At 42.9% G+C, this 26,091-nt stretch overlaps 1 protein-coding gene across 2 annotated transcripts; it reads right to left on the bottom strand.

Moving 5' to 3' along the window:
* Window positions 1–15,368: 15,368 nt before the first annotated feature.
* On the bottom strand, window positions 15,369–25,625 carry LOC123445657 (villin-3). Of its 2 annotated transcripts, none has more exons than XM_045122672.1 (23): window positions 25,459–25,625; window positions 23,591–23,712; window positions 23,188–23,287; window positions 22,795–22,863; window positions 22,459–22,701; window positions 22,165–22,342; window positions 21,952–22,084; window positions 21,659–21,821; window positions 21,237–21,384; window positions 21,058–21,158; window positions 20,730–20,885; window positions 20,280–20,348; window positions 20,127–20,195; window positions 19,878–20,015; window positions 19,609–19,737; window positions 18,131–18,278; window positions 17,989–17,999; window positions 17,758–17,898; window positions 17,540–17,665; window positions 17,383–17,448; window positions 16,581–16,899; window positions 16,262–16,494; window positions 15,369–16,171 (listed from the first exon to the last, which is right to left on the bottom strand). In XM_045122672.1, exons 2-23 carry the CDS (start codon window positions 23,644–23,646, stop codon window positions 16,058–16,060), a joined length of 2,910 nt encoding a protein of 969 aa, XP_044978607.1. In that variant the 5' UTR covers window positions 23,647–23,712; window positions 25,459–25,625; the 3' UTR covers window positions 15,369–16,057. The 2 variants fall into 2 exon arrangements, with proteins under 2 accessions (XP_044978607.1, XP_044978606.1); XM_045122671.1 differs by lacking the exon at window positions 25,459–25,625 and adding an exon at window positions 25,196–25,360.
* Between the last annotated feature and the right edge of the window lie 466 nt (window positions 25,626–26,091).

Here is a 26,091-nt window from a genome sequence, read left to right as displayed (position 1 = left end):
TGGCGAATGGTGTCGAAGGCCGTGTGTGACGACGATGAGGCAAACGGTGCCGGTGGCCGTGCATGGAGACGTGATCGGCTTCCTGATCTCACGCCGCTCTTGCTGAAGTTCGATGATTCTTCTTGTATGTGCTTGAATGGATGTTTGTTTCCCTGATGCTTCGTTTGTCTTGGAGATGAACAGTACAAAACAAATGTGTTAAATCATGAAGATGAAACTGAATAGAGGGCACCAGCGGGAATCGATCTGCCGCCGGTGGCTGAAGAAATAACCATATGCATCATGGCTCGATAGACGCCATGCCCCACGGTGGGCGCCAACTGTCTTGGTAACGATTCCGACAATAGAAAGAGGGTAGGATAACGGAGCATGATCTATCAAGATGCACATGGGTGACACGGTGGTTTTAGCGAGTTCAGGCCTCTCACAGTGGAGATTACAACCCTACGTCTCGTGCTCCGGAGAGGCTTTGTTTTATCTATCATGGACATGAGTTACATGGTATAGAGAGAGCCAGAGCTCCAGGGAAGGAATGAGCCCGTAGGTGGAGAAGAAGCCTAGACCGTAGCTATGTGGAGGGGGGTGGCTTATATAGAGTGCGCCACCTCCTCACCTCTTATGTTACAAGATGGGGCATTGATGCCATAATGTCAGCCCACTACAGATGTCTTGCCGATTGTCGGTATTTGCATGACCGAGTGAGTCATACGGCCGAGTGGTTGACTGTCATCCGAGTGGATTAGATGTTGTCACGATCCAGTAGGAATTTCCCTTGTAGTCCTGAAACTAATAATGAGGTGCCCTTGGGTAGGACGTATTGGTCAAACCTATGACCCTACCCGGGGGCTATATCCCCGTCAATATACTTGTGGAATGATATTCCCAAGATAATTTGGAGATCTCGTGTAGTCTCCTAGTTTTCCCAAGATATCATTATCCTAACATCGTACTACTACATGTAGTATAATTTGGAACATCTTGTTTGTGTGACATGATAGTTGCGAAAAATTGAGTGTATGAATCAATTCATACTTAATATTATTGCGTACACAATAATTTTTTCTCCTTTATCAGTTTTGTATGAGGACGATTAGAAAAATTATTGATAATTCTATTCGCCACAACAAAATTGTAATATTCCCGACAATCGTAAGATTTTGTGTGCACTCAATGTGCCATAGGGGAATTAGTTTTAAGGCATTCTCACCTTAAAATTTGAATGAGCCACTTATTATTCTTCAACGGATTCAAGAATGATGCACAATATTCCACCATTGGCTGGATTATTTTGGTACTTCATGGTATTCATAGACACATCTAGAAGATGGTCTTAGGTGTGTATCATCCATAAAAAACCATGTATTTACTGAATTAAGTGCTCAAATTGACGAATTTGGAGCACATGATCCTATGCATGGGATGATTCCACTGGAAAGAAAATGTCATTGAATTGGATTCATGAGAATTCCATGGAAATATTCAGTACGTTGTGTACATACTCAGAATGGTGTGGCTAGATCTGTTTTCAAAGAGTGTCAAGTTGCATGGCCATTGCTACAGAATTGGGATTAACCAACATTTTGTTGGTGGTACCATGCGGTCTCACACGCCGTATGTTTGATCTGAATGAGATCAAATGCATATAATACCGCGTTCCCCTGCGGTCCGTACGTGGAAATTAGTGAAATATTTCCCATCTACGATAATTTTGTTGCATACCGATATGACCACCCCAGTGTACATCAAGGGCCTTCACATATATTTGGGGTCTGTGAAGAATAACTGTGGTATGATTGTTAATCCGTCAAATACCTTAACCCTAGTGAGGGGGTAATTTGTAGCCCGTGCGCTGATTGCTTTTGCAATAAGGACATTTTCTGGCATTATGAGGAGAAATGTATCATATAGAATGCCAGGAAATGCATCATAAATGTCATAGACATTTTGTCCACGTACTTAAGAATATGAACAAGAGATTTAGATTATGAGATATTTGCAACATATTGCAAATAATCTGACATATACATTTACTGATGACAAAGGTGTCACTGAATTCTCGTACCGGAACGAGTGGAGGTATATAATAACCACGGCTATCCCCAGATGAGAGCAAGAGGGGGAGAATTCTGGTCACATGGGACTAAGTTCTCATATGTTCCCGCGGAAATAGAGGAATTGTCTCCTCACTCAATGAATGTGATTCAATCACCCATTGAATGACACTTGATGGATGCGAGTCATCCAGAGCCCAGCACAGATGTGCACACATTTTATGGTGTTGGGACATCGGAACACCTTGACTCCGTTGTTGTGGGAAATCACAAGGAGTTAAGAGGTATAACGGGAATTCCACAAATGATATTGATTCATGAGAATCGTATATTGAAAGTCTACATATGTCGACATAAACTTTCTTCTTGAGAATTGTTGAATCCTTTTGGACCCTAAACGAAAATCTATAGATAGAGTTGTTGACACTTATATTGGTTCAAATGAAAGGAAGAAATTAATAAGAGTAACACTCGCTCATCAAAAGAGAGGTTTTTACCATAGTAAAACCTACTCCTCATAAGTACCTTCACTAGGGAAGAGAAGTGAGTTTTCGTTTAGAAACGAAAACAGATGAGGTGGTTAGAAAGCGAGACTTGTAGCGCAAGGGTTTCCGCAGACACCCGACATCAGTTATGATGTAGCATATATACCTTCTCGGTATGGTTGGAATTATGTTTCGATATTGAACTGGAAATACAGATCCACGCGGTTGATATATGTAATGGCTACATACTCACATGGATCATTCAGTTCGGATATATATATACTGAAGTCGTTAAAATGGCTTAATATTCTGAATCCAATGATAAATCGCAACATGTATGTGTGAAGCTTTAGAAGTCACTCTATGACTGTGAGGAGGTCGGAGAGTTGTGTGGTACAACCGACTAAGTGAGTTACTCCTTGACAAGGATTACTCTAATACTGATGATTGTTGATGTGTATTCATGAATATATCCTGGATTGGATTTACATCTTATTATTGATGTAGATGATCTTGTCATCATTGTCTTTACAAGACATATTAGAGACACAATCATTTTGAGGCGGATATTTGGATCAAACGAAATGATGCTCAACTTATAACTTGAGCTTATTCCCTCGGGAATAAATGTATGTCAGTCTTTATATATCTAGAAATATTGAAAAAGTTCAATACGGATATATCTTATCAAAGACACATATGGTCATATTATACCTGGCATGGGACACAAGCCCATTCAAACCTAGGGGAGATGGTGAAGTGATAATGGACATGAAGTTCCATATATGAATACCATCAGAGCACTCATATACATTGCAAAATAAGTAAGGCCTGACATATATTTTTTGGCAACTTATTGAGAGTGCAATCCTCAATAAAAGGTATAATGGTTGGTGTAAGGAATGTCCTTACGTATGGGCAAGACACAAAAGGTCTTGATTAATTCCATTGGGAAAATCAAGATGGGACCATGATGTGATATCCTCATAGTGGTTGATACTCTGATCCCAACAACGCCATATCAAAGACTAGATTTACTGGAAGAGTATTCTAAATGAAGCCTTCAGAATAGACTCTAAATAGGTCCTTCGTGTGATCATTGTGCCATAACTATTTTTGAAGCAACAAGATATGCATGGCTTCGCAGAATGACTGAGCACATGTCAGATCATGGGGAGATTCATTGGAATCAATTATCATTATCGACCAAGAAAATGTCACTTGTATTGCTTATGGGTTATATTCATCCTTGTGAATTACAGGAATATAAGAGGATAGTCTGCAAACAAATTATTGTGAGGTTCACAATGTCTCTACCAACGTTTATATTCCAGAATCAGATTCGTGGAATTGGTATCAGACAACATTGATATTTGCAAAGTTCGGGAGGAGTAAAATTCCAAATTATAACCTGTTTGTGATCTTCAGATCATTCATATTGTATTCTTTTTCCCTTTATGATTTTTCGATGATGGTTTCTCATATAAGGTTTTGAACGAGACAATATAAATACAAGTGCGGATGTATGCCATATTGGTTTATCCTCATATTTTTTCCACTGGGTTTTAAAGAAGTTTTTTATGACATGTTATTATAAGGTTTCTCCTCAATTTTTTCCACAGGGTTTTTTGAGGAATTTTCAGTTTGCAATATACAGATGACGAATTAAACAAGGGGGAGTGTTAAGAAATAAATGTATGATCAATTGTATGAAAGGGATGCCTCTAAGAAGTGCCTGTTGGGGAAAAGATGTTTTCCAACACACCCCTTCATCTTGTATATAAGTGAGTCTCTCACAATGCAATGGAGAGAACATAATCATTTGACTCTTTCTTTGTCTCTTTACTTTCATTTTACAACACAATGCACTAAACTCTGGAATCTGGATTAGATTAAAAAAACTGCCCTACGAAGATGGCGTCAAGTTTTTATTTTTTAGGTCTGCCCTAATCTATGACGAAGGCACACGATGACACGAAAAGAAACTACGTGGGGGCCTTTACTGCTAGGTGGGGGCCTTCTACAGATGGGCTTTGGGCGTTCGGTTCATGCATTAACGAGTTAAAGATTAGGTTTTTGCGAATCCGTTTTATTTTTAGGATTAACGAGTTAAAGATTAGGTTTTGTATACGTGGTGTGTCTAAAAATAGCTTTTGTACGTAGAGGAAGTACTAATTATTTTTCTTTTCGTTATGGTGCCCAAGTAGTACACCATATCTAAATCCGTGTGGATTCATCCATGGCATCGAACAAATATCTCCGGCCTTTGCGTCCCGGCTGGAACACAGATGGAAGAGACGACACCGGCAGCCGCCGGTGGCATCCATGAGACCTCCGTGGTGGCGGTGACGGCAGGGGCGAAGCGGTGGTCCATGCTCCCCGACGACCTGCTCCGCCTGGTCCAGGGCAGGCTCACCGGCACGGTTGACTGCGCCCGCTTCGCCGCCGTGTGCTCCTCGTGGCGAGCCATCGGGTGGAAGCTCCCGCCACGCCTTCCGTGGCTGATCCTTGACCCGACCGGTGACGATGAGGCCAAGAGCGTGTTCTGCCTCAGAGACGGCAACATCCTGCCGCCGATCCCGTTCCCGTCCGAGGCCGTCGGCAGGCACATCATTGGCACCCACGGTGGTGGCTGGATCGTACTGTCCGATGCCTCGCCTACGATCATGAACCTCTTCTCTCGTGCAGGGATGACGCTTTGTACACATCAAAACAAGGTTAGGATCTTGAGCCAGTTCACCGGTACCGATGCAGCAGCGCCATCGTCTAGGGTGCAAAGCTCGGCCCCCCATGCACACGATGGCTCCGACGACAAGTTAATTCCGGTCAAGATGATATTCTCCGAGCCACCCACCTTTAGCAGTTGCATCCTCGCCGCCATCACCGACCAACATGACGTCGTGATCTGCGGGCTTGGCCGCCCGGAGCGTGGATGGACGAGGCGAAGATTCGACGGCGACAAGGTCGTGGATATCACTTTCTGCAATGGCCATCTCTATTGCCTCCTGGAACATAGCAAACAACTTGTCAAGTGTGAGGTCAGCTTGACTGCATATGGTGTGGCAGGGTTCGGAGCTGTCCACTGGTTATTGGCCATGGAAAACAAATCATTAATGACCAAAGCGGAAGCCATGTACATTCTTGAGCTGCGTGGCAAGGTTGCGATGGTGGTGAGAGCGAAGGATAGCCAACAATGGTCATGCGAGCCCTTCTTCTTGGTGTTCGAACTCGTTGATGCTGATACAGATGGAGCGGGGACGCGTCACTCGTACAAATGGAAAGAGATGAGAAGCCTAGGCAACCACGCATTGTTCTTAGGGCCGACGTGTGCCAAGGCGATGCACACGTCCATGGGTGAGAGTGACTGCGCACGAAGAAACCACATCTACTACATTCACAATCAATACTACACGCAGACAAGTTTGGTGCCCAAAGATGCCAAGGAGTTCTTTACAAGTTTCAACAAATATGGTTACCCTTCCCGTGTGTACTACAAGAAAGAAAACAATAACAATGGCGTGAATGAGATTAAGTCGGTAGAGTACTATGTATATCGCAGTGGACATCCTCCCATGTGGCTTTTGCCTCCGGGTCTTTAGCCAAGTTCTCTTGTTTTGGTGTTTCTTCTCCTATTTTATAACATGTGATCTTGGTTTTCTTTCTCAACAGTTATGTTACCACGAAAAGTATCCACTCGACGGTTTTAGGTTATCACCTCACGCAACTCTTTGCAGAAATCTCTCCCTAATAATAAAGCAAATAGGGTTTTTGATCGTCCGTCGTGGCATATTTATAAAAAAGTCCCTCCGTTTTTAGTTAATCAACCCGCAGTCCTTTCTTAAGTGGAAAAAAACGTTTCGAAACGTTTTTCAAAACAGCCCCTGTCCTCCACCGGTCCAGGGATGGGGTGGATCTGCGCCCTCGCCCGGCGCCTCCTCCGCCACGGCGTCGGAGACCGTCGCCCCCTGCTGCCACTGCTCCATCTGCTGATGCGCCTGCGACGCCGGCGGGGTCGGATCTGGCGAGCACGGCCTCCAACGCGCGCACGGACCTGGACATCGACTCCGCGACCTCCTCCAACCACGCTAGCTGGACCGCGTGTCGCTCCAGCATCCCCGCATCCCCCGTCTCTGGCCGACGACGAGCCCGCCCCCTCTTCTCCCGACGCGGCGACGGCGACGAGCAGGAAGAAGAGGAGGAGCAGCGGGGTGGGAGTGCGGTGGGCCATGGCTGTCGGCGTCGGAGACCGTCGCCCCCTGCTGCCGCTGTTCCATCTGCTGATGCGCCTGCGATGCCGGCGGCTGGCGGCGGGTGTGGCGTCTTGCTCCGGTGGCGACGACACCCTGCCTATCCAGAGAAAGAGAGAGAGACATGGCGTCAGGAAGAGAGGACCCAAAGGAGAAGGAGAAGGGCACAAGGCGAGGGAGGCGGTCATGGGAGTGGATCAGGGCGAGGCGGTCCGGGTCGACGTCCACCAAGACGTCCTTGCCGTAGGTGAGGCGGTGGAGGAGCCAGTCGTGGCGGCTTGCTGCCTGCAAGGTAGAATACTCCCCCCTCCATTTTTGGCATTTTTAGAGTACTGTACGGGGAAAACTAACTACTGCATTCTTCAGATGTAGATTGCAGATTTCAGGAAATCGGTAGAACAACTTGTTTTCCTACTTTTGCAAGTCATAACTTGCAGCTAGAGCTAACTTATATCCATCCATCCACAATGTCCGGCTCCACCGGCAGCACTCATGTACATTATATTAGCAGGTTATCTTAACATGACAGCTTCTGTTTTACTTTCTTAGTCTATTCAGATTTATTTCATGTCCCAGTGATATGCTACATGCGTCTATGGGATTTCTATCTGCAGAACCATGTTAAGTAATTTGAGATGCCGCATGCCAGACCACCTGAATGTTTATGACTCAATAGCTTTGTGATTCACTCAGGGTAGAGGTTAGTTCTATCATCATGTTGGATTGAGAGGCGAAGGTGCCTACAAAAGGTCATTGTTGTCACCTGACCTCCCCTTCCTTATGGGTGTAGCAAATAGAGTTTTTCTTACGCCTTTACTAAAAAAATTCAGATTCTAATTAGTCCCATCCTATCTCTTGACATCAAATCGTAGCAACTTATATACGGTCAAAGTTGGGAAAATCAACAAGCCAACAAAAAGCCAATAGAAAGTGACGAAGAGGCCCGAAAGGAAGGTCATGCATGAATCGAAAACAAGCAGCACCGGATGCTCAGCCTACAGAGAAAGGTCGAGACGAGGTGAAAATTGAGCCAAAGCACCGGGTGCTCAGCATACAGAAAAAGTGAGCAAATCCGCCACCATCCAAGTCGCTCCACGGGCAGCCGCACTGCACGCACGCCCCGCAGCAAGGCACCGTCGGAGGGTGTGCTGGACCCATGAGGGGGATAGAGCGACAGAGGAGGAGAACTCGCCGTCGAACTTTAGGCAAGGCGGACACGTGATGGGTGTGCGTGGCTTCCACCTGAAATTTACATTTTTTAGATAATCCACCCGAAGATATTTACCTTTTCTTTTTTTGAGTAACACCTGAAATTTACCTATGATGGGAAACAAAGAAAAGGTTGCTTTTTCTTATATATGGCAAAGTTCAAATAGTGCAAAAAAGGACCATTATATAATTTTTCAAAAAAAATAATCAACATTTTCTATCAAATAATTAATACAGTAAAAACATGTTTTCTTTTGAACAAAACAAATTGCACATAAGCAATCCCATTTCAATGCACCACTACTCTTTCATTCAAAAAATCGTTTGAAAATTCAAAGAAAAACTTTTGGATTAGTTATTAAACTCTCAAATAGTATACAACCATTCCACTGTCTGTATACCCTGCTAAAAACATTTAGACCATTCACTCGATGATAGTTCTAAGGTAAAGGAAGCGCCATCAAAAGATATCCTATAACTTTCTCAACTTTATACTACATGGTATGGACATCAATAATCCTTTTTCTAATTGCAGACATCGAGCGTGTGTGTTTTCTAAGGTAAGAAGTGTTTCAAATTCTTCATGCTTCAGAAAATTCATGCTTTTAAATATGTTCACACTTTGTTAAAAATGCTCGAAATTCCCGAAAATATTCCAACTTCAAAATAGTAATAAAGTTGATCACAAATTTTTAAAATACTGTGATATAAACGTGTTTCAATTCTAATAAAAAACTAAAATTTAAAAATTGTATTAATTATTTTAAAACTAATTAATAGACTATTCCATGCACCACTACTCTTGGAGGAAATAAAGAATGTTAGGGTGGCTTCTTTAAGTTTAGAATTCACGCTTCAAAACCGATAATAGTATAACCTTATGAGTGATGCTTATCGAAACTGTATATAGAATAGCACGTACAATCGTACAAAACATGTTTTATAATATTTTTCGCCCGTTGCAACGCACGGGCATTTGTACTAGTTAGTATTATTCAACATGTACATGTTTGGCATTTTGTAGTTTTTTTAGTCTCGTTTTTCCCCTTCTGTTCAAGTCAAGAGCGATAATTCAACCCTGAACTCGAGCTCAGATGCACCCGATAAACAGTAAAATTCAAAAAAAATTCAAAAAATTCCCATATTTTTTGTGGTAAAAGGTGCATGAGTGTGCGTTGTTCGTGTCAATTTTCAGAGCATTTGAGCACCTCTCAGCAAAAAAAAGACAAAATCAGAATAAAATAGTACAAAACAACGCAAAACAGTAAACCTTTTCACAAATCTCAATTTTGTCTTTTTTATTGAGGGCTTATCAGATGTCCGAATGTTCTTAAATTTGGCATGAGCATCACGCATTCAATCATCTCTCATCACAAAAAAAATCACAATTTTTTAAAAAATTATAGTATTTTAAATGATTTTTCTGTTCATGTCCGAGCTCATCTGAGCCCCGGAAGCCAAATCGCCGCATCCAGTAAAGAGTCCCTTTCTTTGTTTGCAGTTTTTATCCATATATCTAATATAAATTTATGTCATGCTAAATTAATTTTAGTTCTACAGTTGCCCACCACACGGACATGTCAAGGAAGACGAAAACAATGACAGGGGTGTGAATGACATTTCGTAGGTAGACTACTATGTATATGGCGGTGGACATCCTCCCATGTGGCTTTTAATTCCAGATCTTTAGCCAAAGTTCTCTTCTTTTAGTGTTAGTTTTCTTAGTTTATATGAAAAAAGCTTTGATTCAGCCGGCGGATAACTCTCACGCATCGATCGTCTCGTACATCTTGACCTACATATCATCTTCCAGCCACGTATCGCACTTGAAACATGCACACATAACCAGGGGCGGAGCCAAGATTCCAACATGGGGGAAGGGGGGGGGCAAAAAGTCGACAACCATCATAGTGAATAAATATCGTAATATATTAAGTCACAAAATATATTATAGAAAACCCATATAAATATTTGAATACATGTTTGATGTTTAGAAAGAAAATTACATGTCTATTAGCTTAAACTCCGCTTTGCGACCACCGATGTCGAATAACTCTATAATTTCATCAGAACTAATCTTTGCAGCTATTTCCTTACCAATGTAAACAATCATATAATCCCGAAGACAATCATCTCCCATTCTATTTCGAAGACGTGTCTTGATAAGTTTCATGGTCGAGAAAGCTCGCTCGGTGGTTGCAGTTGACACTGGAAGAGTTATGACCAACCGCAATTATCTACTGAAAATTGTTGGGGGGGGGGGGGGGGGGGGGGGGGGTCAGACCCCTGCTAGCACCCCCTGGCTCCGCCCCTGCACATAACCTTATCTCCTCCTGTGCCCCATCCATCGTCTTCTCCATCACTCAATGTACGCATTTTCATCTACCAAATCAGTCTTCCTCAACATCTCACTGACTATATGATGTGGCTACTGCCACAACCCTCGGCCGGCCACAACTAAAGCCGTGTGTGCCTAGAGATCTATCCCTCTCCTTTCTCTCTCTCCTCTAACCTTGCAGCCATCTATCCCTCTCCAGATTGCATATTAAAAAGTTATATAAGTGAGGGAGAATATTGAAAATAAAAGTGAAGAAAAAATAACAATTTTAAATTGCTACATACGTAGCTCTGGAAAAGATAAACGCATTAAGAAAACCTACAAGGTTGCACATATATTCTCGCCTTTTTCATGACAACGTGCACAACAAGGCTTGTCTGTATTTTTGTGCCCACATGTTTGTAGTGATGATAGCAGTTCCTCCTTCAACAACAAACTAGTTAAGAATAAAAATCTTAAAACAAGAATAACTTACTCACAGAGAACTAAAAGTGTGGAGGCAGGACCCACGTACAACTATATTGAGCATTACCGCCATCTTTCTCATTGACCTCCTCCTTGTCGCGGTAATGGTATCCTTGCGACATGATCCTATCCGAGCGGTGCACATCATCATCGCTTTGCCAGCAATGGACATAACAACTACCGAGATCCACCCTAGCTTGGCAGTTCACATAGCCCCCAGGAGAGGAGTAGTATATATGGTTGGCTTCCACGAAGCCGTGCATGCCCGCCGTCGATACATGCATTGCCCTGGAGCATCCTGAGCCGAGGAACACGGCGTGGTCGCCCAAGCTCGCCACCTCATCCCACGTGTATTTGCATCTCGTCCCTGTTGTTTTGTCATTGGAGGAGGCGAGTTCGAAAACCCTAAACGTTTTAGCCTTGTGGTTGTTGTTAGATCTCCACGGCTATTGCGAGCTTGCCGCCCAGCTTGAATATGTATTTGGCATCCCCGTGCCTGCCGGGTCTTGTGGTAAGCTCGTCGGCCGAGGTGATCACCGGAGCGGCATTGTTGCTTCGGTCCATGACGAGCCTATATAGTTTACGACGTGAGACGCCATAGAGCTCGCCATTGCAGAAGGCAATGTCTATGAGCTTTATGCATAAGTAGGAGCCACATCCTGTTGTGGTCCACCCGCCGTCGGCACCCGCACCGTCATCCCAGGTGCGAGGCCTACAGACCGCGACCATGCATCCTGTGGTTACCGCTGTCCGTCGACCGGAGCAGCAGCGGGAGGGCCGGCAGCTTGGGGTGGCAGGACGCGACGGCACGCCATGACGCGCAGGCTGCTGCGACGCGAGCGCGGTCATACGGCGAGGCGCACCGTCGGTAGATGGCGTCGAGGAGGTCGCCGGGGAGAGCTTCGGCGCCGGCCATTGTTTGATTGTCGCTCTTTCTTAGGTGGATTGTGTGTGAATTGTATGGTCGATCGGCACGGGTAATACGTGCATGGATGGGTCGTCTTAACTACCTTGGACTTGGATTTGGAGCCTACGTGACGGGGCGCTCACGGCAAACGTACGGGGGGCGGCACGCACTATATATCGACTCAAGTTTAAACTGTACTACGTCTGTAGATATATATATATATAAGAGTAGAAAAAAGAGGTCGGTTTCCATTGGTGGATGCAGGTTGTGTTACTACTTTGGTGCACATGAGAGTTGTGAAAATAAGATGTGACGAGAAGCTGGTGAGTCTAAACTAGGTCGAATACAAAGCGTGTGCACCCCAGGTCAACAGTAATTGATTTAAAATAGTAAAAGAAAATCAAGAAAATCTGAAAAGCTCGGATTCCTTTGAAAAAATAAATTTTTCATATGACAACTTTTTCGGAATGTTTCTTTAACAAGAGATGTCATGAGCAGGAGAAAATGGCCTGGAAACAACAAATGCTCTTTTTGTGCTGAGCGTGAGACTTCACAACACTTACTCTTCTTGTGCCCTATGGCCAGGATGGTGTGGAGGATTGTTGGGGCAGTTCTCGGAACTGACTCTTGTCCCAATAATATATGGCAATATTAGTCCTGGTGCTATGTTTTCCTTTCTGATGGAGCCAAATTTTATACCTTTGTTTTACCGGCTGTTTGTTGGACCATATGGAACTGCCGTGCCACTTTCGAATTTAAATCGCCAAAACCCCTTTTTGAGATAGTTTACTCTGCTTGTGTTTTTCTTAATTACTGGGCAGGTCTTGTGAAAGGTGTGGATCGGGAAACCATGAAGAAGGGAGCTCGGATGCTGAGGGACAACGCCACTAACATGATGCGATTGTTTACTACAGCGACGGAGCACCTTAAAAAGGCGACAGGGTCTCGCTGCTGAAGTTTCGGCTGATCGTTTTGGGATACTGATGTTTATGGTGTTTTGGTCGTCTTGGTTGCCTTGACCCATGCCTGGGCCTGCAGTAGTGCTCGTGTGTTGAGCTGAACATTTACTGTTTTTGTCAGTTTCGGATTAGCGCTGGATCTTTAAGGCCTTGTTTGGTTTCTCGAAATTTAAAAGGGTTTGGAGGGGATTAAAAGGGATTAAAATTTCCTACAAGTCAAAATTCATCTTAATACACTCCAATCCACTTCAATTCCCTTGTGGAAGGGATTAACCAAACAAGCCCTAAGGCGTCGTCAGGTTTTCGCCCCACAACAGGTGTCCCGTAGGCGAGTTCCTGTGATGGGTTTCCCGGCGATGCCTTGAACTATCTCTCCTCTTTCCCGACCCCACCGTGTTTCGAAGACTCTCAGAGCAACTTGGCGAGCTGGCTGTTGGGCTGGTTTGCGGACGCACCAGACAACGAAGAGGAGCTGATGATACAGGCGATCTATGGAATGTGGCTGGCTCGGAACGAGACAAGAGATGGACGCAAGATTGCTGAACCACAGGAAATTGTGAAGTCGGTGGTAGGCTTTGTGAAGGAATGGAAGGAAGTTGATGGGCGCAGTGTTACACCGCCGAAGGCCAAACAACACTTCAAATGGGACCCCCCGGGCGTGGGTTGGGTCAAGGCTAATTCAGATGGAGCTCTATCCAAATCCAGGGATCGACAAGGGAGGGGCCGGTGTGGTGCTCAGGGACCATGAAGGTGCCTCCTTCAGAGGCGCGGCTTGTCAGTTCCTGGGGAGGTCTTCAGTGCCGAAGGACGTGGAAGTGCAGGCATGCAAGAAAGAGGGCGCTTGAGAATAGAGCATCTCCAACAGCCTGCAAAAAACGAATTTATAACGTGCGCGCAGCCGCTTCGAGCGCTTCAACAAAGACGCAAAAAGCGCGCACGCTATAAATGGTCCACGTCCTGCAGAACGGGCACTCTCCACCCTACCGATGCTACTAACGGTTTTCGGTACCGTCGGCCCTTCAATGTCGCTGGCTATGGATGGATTCTAGCTCGTATGTAGTAGCGAATTTGTGGGTTGCACTGTCAACATCCCTCACGCTTATATATTGTTTCTATGGATCACAGGATAAACTCGAAAGCTCACCCCAAGAGCCTAATATCAGGTGCACGCGAGAAGGGGAGGAGGCGGGAGCAACTAGTTAGCGAGCGCTCCCTCGTAAGCCTTCCAGCGATCGCTGTCGCGCGCCGCCACTTGGCGCGTTTTCAGCCGCCGCCACGTGTCGCACTTCGAGTGTTCCCTTCGAATTTTGTTTATTATATTTTTTCACACGCGTTTTCGCCTTTTTTGAGTGGTTTCTTTCCGAATTGTTTTGCTGTTATGGTATTTCATCGGTCTTTCGTAACTTTTGATCGAAAAAAAATCAATTTTTTTACGAAAAAACTCGTTTTCTGTTTTTTTTACGAAAAAATCAAAAAAAATTACGGAAAAAAAAGTTCGTCAAAACCTATCAACATGGGATTTAGTTTTGAAGATCTCGACACGAGAAAGCCAACAATGAAAACGATTCAAGATTTGAACGCATGGTTTAGGAGATAAAACGGTTTAAAAATACGGATATACGAAAAAAAGAAAAACTTCCAAGTTACGACAAGTGACACGCATACGGTGTGTCACTTGTCACAACTTGTGAAGGTGAAAGTAATCGTTGAAATATGTATTCGTGGACTAGTGATTTCGGGAGAAGGCAGGTTTATTTCGTTGGAAAACCTATATCTCGCTTACTGCAAGTTGAAAGTCGAGCGCGCCTACTCGTGTCCGTTCATGGGTCGGGCCCACCAAATGTATTTTTTTACTTCCTTCCTGATGTGCTCATGTCATTTCTCACGCCACTGGTACTTGCCATTTTTTTTCTCGGGTTTTCTAGTTTTTTGTTTTGGTTCTTTTTCCTTTGTGTCCTTTTTCCTCTTAGTTTTTCGTTTTTCCTGTATCTGTTTTCTTAGGTATTTTATGTTTGTCAATTTTTAAATTTTTCATCATTTCTTCAAATACATGTCGAATTTATTAATAAAAGTTGAATGTTTTTCGTATGCACGTTGAACATTTTTTAGATACACGTTGGATGTTTTTATCTGAATACATGCTGAACATTTTTAAATGCACATTGGACATTTTTTAATACATGTTGAACATTTACCAAATGCACATTGAACATTTTCTAAATACACATTTACCAAATGCACATTGAACATTTTCTAAATACACAGTGAACATTTAAACAAACGCCATGCAATTTTTTTAAAACATATAGAACATGTTTGAAGAATTGTTGTTGTTTTAAATGACAAACTTTTCTTAATGATACACCTTTTTCCAAAATTACAGAACAAATTTTATTGTATACACATTTAAAAAAATGAAATGTGCAAAAAAAATATGTGATAAACATTTTTTTGAATGTTACGAGTAAAAAGTGCGCTGGCTTGCCCCTTTTAGAAAAGTGCGTCACTAGCAATTCATGTTGAGAGTAAATAAGCTGTCGGCCTTTTAGAAGAAATGCGCTGTTAGCAGGCTTGTAACTGTAGATGATGAGCGGGGCAAGATCATAATCTGCACGCCTCACGTATCATATTTAGTGAAAGTGGGAGTAGCATTTCTGAAATCTGCCATACCTTAGCAGGCGTACGACCTCCATCAGTTGCTAGATTCTTTTCACGTATACAAATCAAAATTACGGTCAGTCTGTAGATACAAACCGTGGGATCTAATTACAAAATCTGCACACAGGAATCACTAAAGAGAACAAAGTCATGCTGTAAATCAGATTACAAAATTTGCACGCAGGAACAACTAGTTACCACTTAAAAGACCAAATTTCGAGGGCAAGGCGCTCTCCCGTTCATCACCTGGATTTTCCGACAAAAGGGGCTCTCGCCCCGGTCCATCCCATCACCTAACTTCTTACACCATATATGTAACATTATTTGTGTCAGGAAACCATACACAGCATGAATGAATGAAACAAATGGTGAGGTTTCAAAGGGGGCGAGGAAAAAGCATTGCAAGCTCACAACCAAACCGGTGACCTTGGAAAGGAAAGAATTAGGGTGTGTGACCGGACCGCCAATGCGGTGACCCAGACACACGACATGGAGAATTCGTCAGTGGACAACACACAATTCGGGGGCATGGGCGGCTCAAAACTCACTGCTCCAGCTCCTCAGACGCCTACCAAGGGTCCCCTTGACCCAGATAGGCTTACACTTACCGATGTCTCTTCTTAACATTGCGACGAGTGCGAGAGAGATCTTCATGTTTGAGATTTGCCTTTGAAAACCAATCTCGCCGTCATTGCTTTCACAAAGTAGAGATAACTGCCTGTTTCATAGCAGAAGATTTTAAAAGAGCTGAAGAGCGATCTTGAGCCTATTCTGCTTCCACTTCGGTAGCTTCGCAAAAGCCTCTTTTGTCATGCCAAACTTCTCCCTGAACTCCGATGAAGATAGATACGTCTGCAGTGCAATGTGCCAGTGTGATAGTGTTAGACTGTTAGGTTTGGAGGAGGCTTAGATGATTCAGTCAGAAGAACAGCAGCAGCATACCTCACGCCTTGTACTATCAATGTCTGTGACAGGATTGCTTGAAGATGTCCTCAAGCGATCATATGGATATGTAGGAAGCCCTTCCTCGTCTTCGGGCTGATCCTCCTTTACATCTTCTTGTATTGTCGGAGTCACAGTTTGCCCATCCTTTGTGGCAGGGGTACTTTCTTTGGCTTCTTCCTCTGGCTTAGGTTTGCTTGCTTCAGATTGTGGTTTCTTTACCTCAGGACTCGCTTGACATCAGAAGAACATAGCAGGTAAGAAAATTGTGTTTGTGATGCAGAAATGTATCTACAACTTGCTGAGGATGTTAGCGTACCTTTAATTGACTTTGGTATCAGAGTTTGTTTAGGCCGCTCGAATGAAGCAGACATTGCAGCGATCGAGGCAGCTCTCTGGGGTGGCTTTACAGGATCAGGGGAGGAAGATTTCGAAAATGATTTTCTCGCAACTGGTGGAGGGGTTGATAGATTTCGGGCATTTGAATTCTCAAAGGTCGCAGCCAATGCATTGAATGCCGGTGATCTTCCTCTAACTCTTACACGGTCAGGGCTGAAAGACGTGCTTCTCCGCTGAGATTTATCAGGCACACTTGATCTTCCAGTGTGCGATGACGTCGTTGGTCTTCTTTTAGGTTTCTGCAAATTATACAACCAAGAATTAACCTTACTCCAAGAGAAAAAAATATTTGGCTATTGAGCTAATGAAAATGCATGCATTTGCCACCTGATAAGGCAAATCAGTCACCTAGTATGTTTATACACAATACAAAGTGCCCATTAAACGTTCAAATTTTACATCTGATGATAGCATTTTTATCCCGGCATCTTTGTGGGTTTGACACAAACAATGTATAAATAACTAGCAAATAATAGACACTCAAACATGCATGACCAATGGGATCACGAGGTTATTTCAATGAGTTATTACTAATGAGTACCACCAGTCAATATTCATTCCCTACTAAAGTACCAATGGGGAATGCTGCAATAACTTGGGAGAAATATACAACAGCTAAGCTGGACATGCAGATGCAGTGCCTTTGTTCACAACCATCTAGCATACCAGGTTGAGAGAAACTTTACGAGGTTAAAAAAATATCAGAAGGTACAGAATCTTACATCTCTTCTTGGTTTTATTCCATCCTTCAATATAGACAGCCTCCTTTCAAATGAGTTGCCATGCATCTGAGATGATTTATAAGACAAAACACAATGTGGTTAGATCCTGAAGTTACATGGTAGAGAAAAAACACAAACCTACAAGGACAAGGCTTACGGCTGATTTTGCAGAATCCCAAGTGAAGAACCTAGTGAAAAATTGGGGCTCACTTCCTTCATTGATGACATAAACTGGTGTTTCTCGTGATAAGTTTTCCATTGGAATGTCAAGTTCTAGAAATTTCTGGCAGAAAAGTAAGTTTTATGAATCCAACATTAAGTAAAAGAAGGAATTTGCTTTCTCCACACACAGAAAACCATGAAATTATCAGATACCTCTCCAATGCTCAAAGCTTGTGCACGTATTTTTGTGTCCACATTTTGTCCAACCCATATAAACACACATGAACGACAGTCCAAAATAAATATGTCCTCCGTCATCATATCATCTTGTGTGAAGTTGAATATCTCTCTAACCTGCAATATTACGATTCATGAGACCACCATTAAATTTCATCACACCATCTTATTTTCATCAAAGAACATATGAACTTTTGGATTGCTCACCTTAAGCACCCCTTCATTAGCCCAATGTACACCACAGAGAATATCGATCCAAAATGAAGACACAGATAAGCGCATTGCATACTGAATGATAAGGGAGTAAGAGAACAAATGGATGCAAGAAAATTAATAAACTCTTTCTTACCTTTCAAAAAAGTACAACAAAATAAATGAGGATCACTTTCTTGATCTCTCGCAATCTTCTGGCTGGAGTACTCAGACTTTATTCCAAGTATCTTCCAGAACTGATCATATTCTGATCCTTCCTTGAGCATTCTGGACTGGAGATTTGGCTGCAAATAATATATTGGATGAGAAGGATGGGAATAATCGGTGTTCTGGTATATTGATAGAGTAGAGCAACAAGAACTGAAAACATGTTAGCATAAAGTACAAACATACAGTACCACAACAGCATGCATTCCTAGCCCCTCTCAAATATGCTACAGTGTATGGATGTTCTAACATAACTGTTGTTCTTGGTGCTATTGGAAAGGTATGTATGCGATGTAATTTTACTATCTATATTTCTATTTGAATGCATCAGGCAGCATAATGTTATTCATAAGATTATTGTTCTTATATTCCAATGCATAGTTTTTAGGTTCTGCTTTATCCTATATTACACACATAGAAATTGGTATCTTCACTTACCTAGTTTCAAGCCCACGTTAAAAAAAAAGAGCTAGGCATTAATTGTGCGTTTAGCCACTGCCTTGCGCTTTTCTAACCAAAGCACATGCTTATGCTAGGCTTTTTTTGCTATCTCTTAGGGCCTATGCGCGCTTAAGCACTCGCCTAGGCGCGCCTTTTTAAACTATGTTCAAGCCTAATATTATTTCATGCTGTCAGGTGGTAAAAGTTGAGCATTGTGAACGTGTGCAAATAGTTGCGGCTTCTAAAAGAATTTGTATTGCCAATTGTCGAGAATGTATCTTCTACTTGGGAGTAAATCACCAACCACTTATAGTGGGGGACAACCATAAATTACAAGTGAGTAAGAAGCACATATGTCAGATGGCGAATATTTACTACAATAACTACATAAAATTTGTTTAAAAAGAACCAACAAAATCATAAAACATAATTTATGTTATATGAATATGTACATCACACTATATTCCCTCCGTTTCTATTTAGCCCACATATTTGGTTTGTCTGAAGTCAAAGTCCAAAGTTTGACCAAGTTGACACAAAATATTATTAACATTCACAATACAAAAAATATATAATTATATCCATCATGAAATATATTTTATATTATATTTATTTGGTATTGTAGATGTTGATATTTTTTTAATATAAATTTCTTCAAACTTTACAAACTTTGACTTTTGACAAATCTAATATGCGAAGTAGAAACAAAGGGAGAGAAAATATGACTAGTACGGCGAATATTTTAACATGACATAGATGGATTTTAGTGACTAAAGTATCCATATTATTTCAAAAGATGTTTATCGCACTGATGATCATGAACACTTAGGCTATGTACGGTTGACAAATAAAAAAACTGTTATATTGAAAATAAGTGGATCAAGATGATCTAGCAACAGCTACATGAATGATGAAATGCATTTGCATGAAATGATTATATTGAAGGGCATTTCTCATAAGTCATACCTTGATCACATCTAGTTGCCTCTCAGCGAGCTCGTGATCCATTGTCGAGCTTAGGTTCCCAATCCACGTAAATACTGTATCTCCATCATGCAGTATGTAACAATACGAAGAGTTCAGGGATGGTGCCACCTGGTAAGAAAAACCATATCATAGTTAAACATGTACAAATACGGGCTAAAAAAGTGGTCATAGCATTAGTTACAAAAAGAAGTGGTCATAGCATAAACATAATGGCCTGTGCAGTGAAGATAGACCGAAACAGAAAGTACCGCATCAACTTGAATTGCTTGCATATTATCTGGTCCTGAACCTTGAACCCGGAACAGTGCAACCCCATTTTCTGAATATGTATCATCCTGAATGCCATTTTCTGAGACAAACTTCTTATACCCAGTACTAGCACCACCCTGTGTTATTGAGTTTTTTCAAAAAAAAAATGTAAAGGTGTGCAGCAGAAATATATGTCTGGCAAAAGGTAGCACAGTGAAGCTTAACCAAACAAATTAGTGAAGGCTGACCTTGAATATAACCAAATTCTGAAATATTGGGAAAAACTCAATGGGCTCCTTTCCTTCATAAAGGCGAACCTGTGATAACCAGATTATTGAGATTGAGAGTCAAGCAAGATTTTACGGATCTTTGAGTCTCAAAAAAAGCTGATTTTTGTTTACCAGAACTGCCTGGAATTTTAGAGACTCAACCATCTTATTAGCAAGTGAAGTGGCTGCAGCCCTCTCCTCCTGTCCTCACCAAAACAAAACATGTTTTTAGATAATTATTCACCAGCTTGAGAATACAAATGTGGCACCATCATATTCTCATTACAAAAGAATGCTAAATACATTTGCACTTAAAATAGCATGAAGGCATCATTGATACAGTACTGGTTTGCACAGCATGACGAAAATGTATCCAAATTCGCGAAGAACAGAGTGATTGCTGTCATAAATCTAGTAGATTATTTTGTACTGTAGAAAGAGAAAACAAACCCGGGAGGCAAGATAACTCACTACTCACTGATTCCTCTTAGTTAGTCACCTATCTAGTACATTTGCATGACCGTTAGGCATAACTGTTTCAGGAACATGCTACTAAAGAAGATAGTAAATGTTAAAGATTACCTCAATACTCTTTTTTCCAAACCAAGTACCAATAAGACATTCCTCCCCATCATCACCAGGGTAGCTATATTGGAAGATATAGCAATCTCCACTGTAGAATTTGCATTGTTCGGAGAATGAAAGAAAAGTCTTTTCGCTGTCATTTACGCGCCAAACCTGTAAGCTTACTCAACTTCAGATTATGTATGTCGAAATGAAATTTTAGCAACAATCTTGTTACAGAGTACAAGTGTTCTTCTCACAACAGTTCAACAAACAAGAATACGACAGCAATAACTGTTTTGGGTCTGGTTGCAAAATCATTAGCAAAAAAGGAATTTCAACTGACCTGTAAGTTCCCTGTGCAGTCAATCTGAGGTAGAGGCTCTTCCTTCACAGGAGCAGATTTTGCTATAGCCTTGACATTAAATCCTTGACGTTTAAGAAGGGCTACGAAAGGAAATTGATGTGTCAGCAAGTGTTAATAGTGATAGGGAAAATAAAAAATAATAACCCATGAATGCTAACCTGCAACTTTTCCTCTGCTCTCATCTGACACAACTGCCTCAGCTTTCTTGGGCCATTTATTAAACTTTGATCGGAAAATGACCGTCTCAAATCCTTCCATAAGACGAACAATGTGAGATTTTGGTCGATCTCCTTCACGAAGTAATTCCTACAGAAGTGACAATACAAGCACCATCATGGAAAAGTGAATACTTGCCAACGCAAAAAACAAATTACAAATGGGCCTAACCAAAGTAATACGCCAACACAGTTCCAGAAACAAAATGTTTGGTACATAAGCATAGTGATGGTGTGTTTATCTTTGCTAAAGTTGTGGTAACCAATTAATATGGCTATGAGCCAGAATTTCTGAATAATGACCTTCTAAATTATCATCAACCATCAAAATTGTTCTTTTCAGAAGCAAAAAGGAGAAAACGTACCTCAGCTGCCAATCCTGCTTGTTTCCTATCTTCGAGCGCTGTTTCTCTACCCATCCAGACATAAATTTCAGATCCACAATCCAGAAGGTAGCATTTTGTTGAATCTAGCAGCGCTTTTGTTAGAACTTCATAATCCACAGGAACTGTTTGGCCCTTATTGACCCTGAAAATATCAAAGAATAGAATATTTATCAGAAGGGAAAACATATACACAACAGAACCACATGTTTAGAAGAGAGTGCATTTAGTAGAAGAAATAAAATTTCTGGGATTTATTTCCAGTGATATATTACCAGAGCAGCTTTGGAGGGGAAGCGGTATCTTTTCCATTAGGTTCAGAAAAGGTCTTTCTTGGAAGAGGAGCAAATCCCCCAAAGAGACCCCAGAATTCACCAGCATCAGCGTCTGCCATCAACTTTCCATCCTCTGTTTGAAAAAAAAAATCATAATCCTGGAAGAAAATTACTTTGTCCATTTAAGAAGTGTTTACTGAAGAGTGAACTTACCAACTGCAGCTACATCACATTTTCCTTCATGGTTAGTGTCTTTGAGATATTGCACAACCTCAAGGGCTTTAGCCCTCTCCTGAATACTAGAATTCGATCCATTGAATTGGAATATCTTGGACTTCGTGTCTAAAATAAATATGTCATCATGGTTGAGTGATGATCTTGCAAAAGGCACCTGTTGAGGAAAAGGGCAATGTGACATACATATTTGGCAGCCATCGCCATGAAAGAACAGGGTGACAAATACGCTCAGAAAAAAAAATGACAGGGAACACAGAAAAAGGTATTTACCTCTTTAACATGGACTGTATGCTTTCCTCTGCAAACAAATAATCGTGTTACATGCTCCCTCTCATTGATTTCAGCATGCCTGAAACCAGATGCAACTCCACCTTCCTCTGGAATAATACAGGGTTTAAAGTAGGAAAGAAATTTCTCAGTCTCATTTCCCTGTACTTCACGGTATTGAACACCACGTCCGCCAAGAGCAACATCCAATTCCACAGTCTTGATTGCAGCTGTACCAGATTCATCCTGTTCATTAATTGAAATGCAACAAATAAGTTTGCTATTTCATTAGCTAGCGTATCCAGAAAAAGGATGAAAGCTTGAAATGTAATAGCATACCTGACTGGTATCTTTACCAAGCCAATAATGGATATCATGCTGAAAAGAACCATTTTTACGGGCAGATGTCTGTTCCAATGACAATGACAGAATAATTATTAGTCTTAATCAACATTATTATGCTGATGATATTAGCATCAACATTACTATGTTGCATACACAATATGCAGAAATAAATAAAAATAGAAAGGGAAATAATTCCTTCAAGTATAAAGGATCGCATCATTATGGTAAGAAAAGAAGCAGGATAAATCAATATTTATTAGTGAGGTTACAAGTTTAAAAAAATGATGAAGGGATAAGACCAGTTGTATTGCTGACATCAAACGGCTCTGAACAACAGAACTAATCATGGACTTAGGTGCGCCTACAATTTGAGAAGGGGTAGAGTACCTTCAGTATTATGTAGGAATCTCCTGTGAAAAATTTCCCATGTGATTCTCTGGGAACAGGAACGGCTTGCAACTTCTCAATCCGCCATATTTCCAGTCCACTGAGGGTTGTTAAGAATAACTATAGAGACAACCTATATGTAAGCAATTTCAACACAATGCAGGGCTAACATATTCACTTACTTTCAGTGCAATAGTTTCTCGCAGACTTTCATTCGTCTAATGTGAAGCTGACCTATGTGTACTACACATTCCCTACTGGGTATGCATCATTAATTCAGAACAATTGGGCATGACAGTAATGAGAGATGGAGATATATGACATTCATAGGATAGAACGATATGGTAAAGAAAAATGAACATGACAATGTAAGGCGGTGGCGAAATAGGCAACTGAAGGATACTCTTTTTGACCAGCCCCTTGAAAAGCAGGATCTACATCCCTCATTGAAATCGCCATAGTACCCCTGGATCTCGGCGGACTAGTCTTTGCTGACTTTTGCTTCAAGAGCGAAGAGAAGGTGTGCTGAAAATAGAAATTCATAAACAACTTAGTAGAAATTCCATTTGCAACAACAAAAGATTTACAGCTCCAGACAAGCCCATTTACAAAAATCTTGAAGAAAAATATTCATAAAGAATGTCAACTACACTTTTATATATATTACTCCCTCCGTCCCATAATGTAGGACATTTTTGACACTAGTGTAGTGTCAAAAAGCGTCTTACATTACAGGACAGAGGGAGTACTAGCTAGTAAAATAACCCAGATGAGGTAGACAACAGATGAATGGAAAAACATACTATTGTTTCCTACTCAAACAGTTAACCGAGAGAAACAGAGCACCAAAAGCTTGAGATAAATAGGGGCGGGCAGCAGTCCAGAAGACATCCTTGGGTATAATCAATTGTTTTGGCAATTGCTAAACATCAGGCCTGCTCCAATAACAGGAGTTGGCAATTGCCAAACTTCAGGCCAGCTCCAATACGTTGCAGCTCCAACAACAGGCTACATCTCCTGAGATGATGTAGGTACCATATATGCTATCAGATCCAATGTCAACCGAGTTGAAGCATACACCAAGAGACACTCATATCCAATCGCTAAAATTCACTGAATTATTCCAGACAGAAGTGGGCATCCTTTGCAGTGTGTGTCTGTAACACAGACAAGATGTGAACGCATCTCCGGTGTTGAATGAAGCTGCTTCAATCCGACTCCGCAGCGGCCCCGCCAGTGGCAACAACATGCAAGCATGCTCCCATCGGACTCTGTATATGGACATGGTCGGAAACCCACTCAGTATCAAGACTTGAGCGTCAAGAGAGTCGACTTGCCAGGTTCTGGGTATTCCTTGTGCTGAAGCCAGAAGGTGTGTCCATTCCAGAAGCCGAATTTCACCGACGCAGCGAAGAAAAGCCAAACCAAGCAATGTGTGGCCGTCTGCGCAACTCCAAGGCAAAACCCAAGTCACTGCTAAGCATGGCATCCTAGGATCTGACAAGCAAGCAATCCATCCCCATCCACGTCAAGTTGAGTATAGTAGCAGATAGAAAAGCCAGCCATGAGGAAAAATGGGAACCACACAGCACATGATCCCGGTAGAAGCTCCTGAGCGCAGAATCCTGCACACAGTAAGTTATTGAGCGGAATCTGCAGGCCAGACCAACAGTGGCGGCGGATCTAGACCCGGAAACTGTGGATCGAGGTATGGATCCAGGCCGATGGGGTTTAACAGACCGGATCGCTGACAACCTAGCAGCCCATTGCGGGCGGCGGAGCAGGAACGCGGTGCCGCGACGAGGAAGTGGGGACGGCAACGGCGAAGAGGCGGCGGGGTGGCGGGGGCAAGTTGGCGGCGGCTCCAAGCTACGGCGGCAGAGTAGCAGAGAGAGGGGGGGGGGGAGGTTGAGAGCGGGTCGGGGGTGGCAGATCGGGCGCCCCCGTTGACACGGAAAATCACGGGAGGGATGGGATCGGCGCCGGTACACAGACGGTACGTACATACCTTGCTGGCGGAGCCCGGCGCGGCGGCGGCCATGGCGGCTCAGATCGGGCGGCAGCGCAGCAGCAGCAGGCAAGCAAGCTGTCCCACACCCGCAACGGCCGGCGCGGCGAGAGATCGACCGGGCGGGCGGGCGGGCTTAACAGCAACCCGGCATTAAAGGAAAACAAATCTCCCACCCCATTTCGACTCGGCTATATAAAAAAAAAAAGTGGGGGGGGGGGGGGGGGGGGATGAGCTCGCGGGAGGCTCGGATTTGGTCGCACCTGCGGGCGGTGGTGGTGGAATCGTGGGGTTGCTGTCGCTGACCGCCGCTGCGCGCTTCGGTCGGTCGGGTGAGGGCCGGGTTTACCCCGTCAATCATCCGCCCATGCGCATGGAGGGGACGGGCGCGTGCCAAGTTACTGGGGGCGGGGCGGGGCGGGGCGAAGGCGGAGGCGTGCTCGGCACTACGGGGGAGGACGGGGGAGAGTGGAGGGGGGGTTGGGGGAGGAGGACGACGACGAGGGGGTGGTGGCGGAAGGTGGAATGGTGTGGGAGTCTGCGCTGTAATGTTGTTGTTTTTTTCTTGGGAAGAAGAAGAAGAAGAAGAAAACAAAGAATGAAATCAGATGGCCGCGCCGCAGCCGCTATTCTGTTGTGTTGTGTGTATCGTGCTCGTGCGTGGCGTGGGATTCGGTTGCTTTGCTTGCTCCGTTCCACGATGACGGACGGACGGCCGAGCCGGACGATGCCATCCATGGAACGGAACAGTGTGGGAACACGAGGAGGAGTTGGTGGGAAAAAGGGGCTTGCCAAAGTGAAAGAAAAAAAGGTATTATGTTGGAATTCGGAGGAAGTGGGAGCACAAGGTATGTACTTATTTCAATCCAAAAAAAAAAGTTCCACAGTTTCGTCGT

This window comes from Hordeum vulgare, chromosome 3H, assembly GCF_904849725.1.
Source record: "Hordeum vulgare subsp. vulgare chromosome 3H, MorexV3_pseudomolecules_assembly, whole genome shotgun sequence".
In the NCBI taxonomy this organism is placed as follows: domain Eukaryota; kingdom Viridiplantae; phylum Streptophyta; class Magnoliopsida; order Poales; family Poaceae; genus Hordeum; species Hordeum vulgare.
This window is presented reverse-complemented; position numbering and strand designations above follow the sequence as displayed.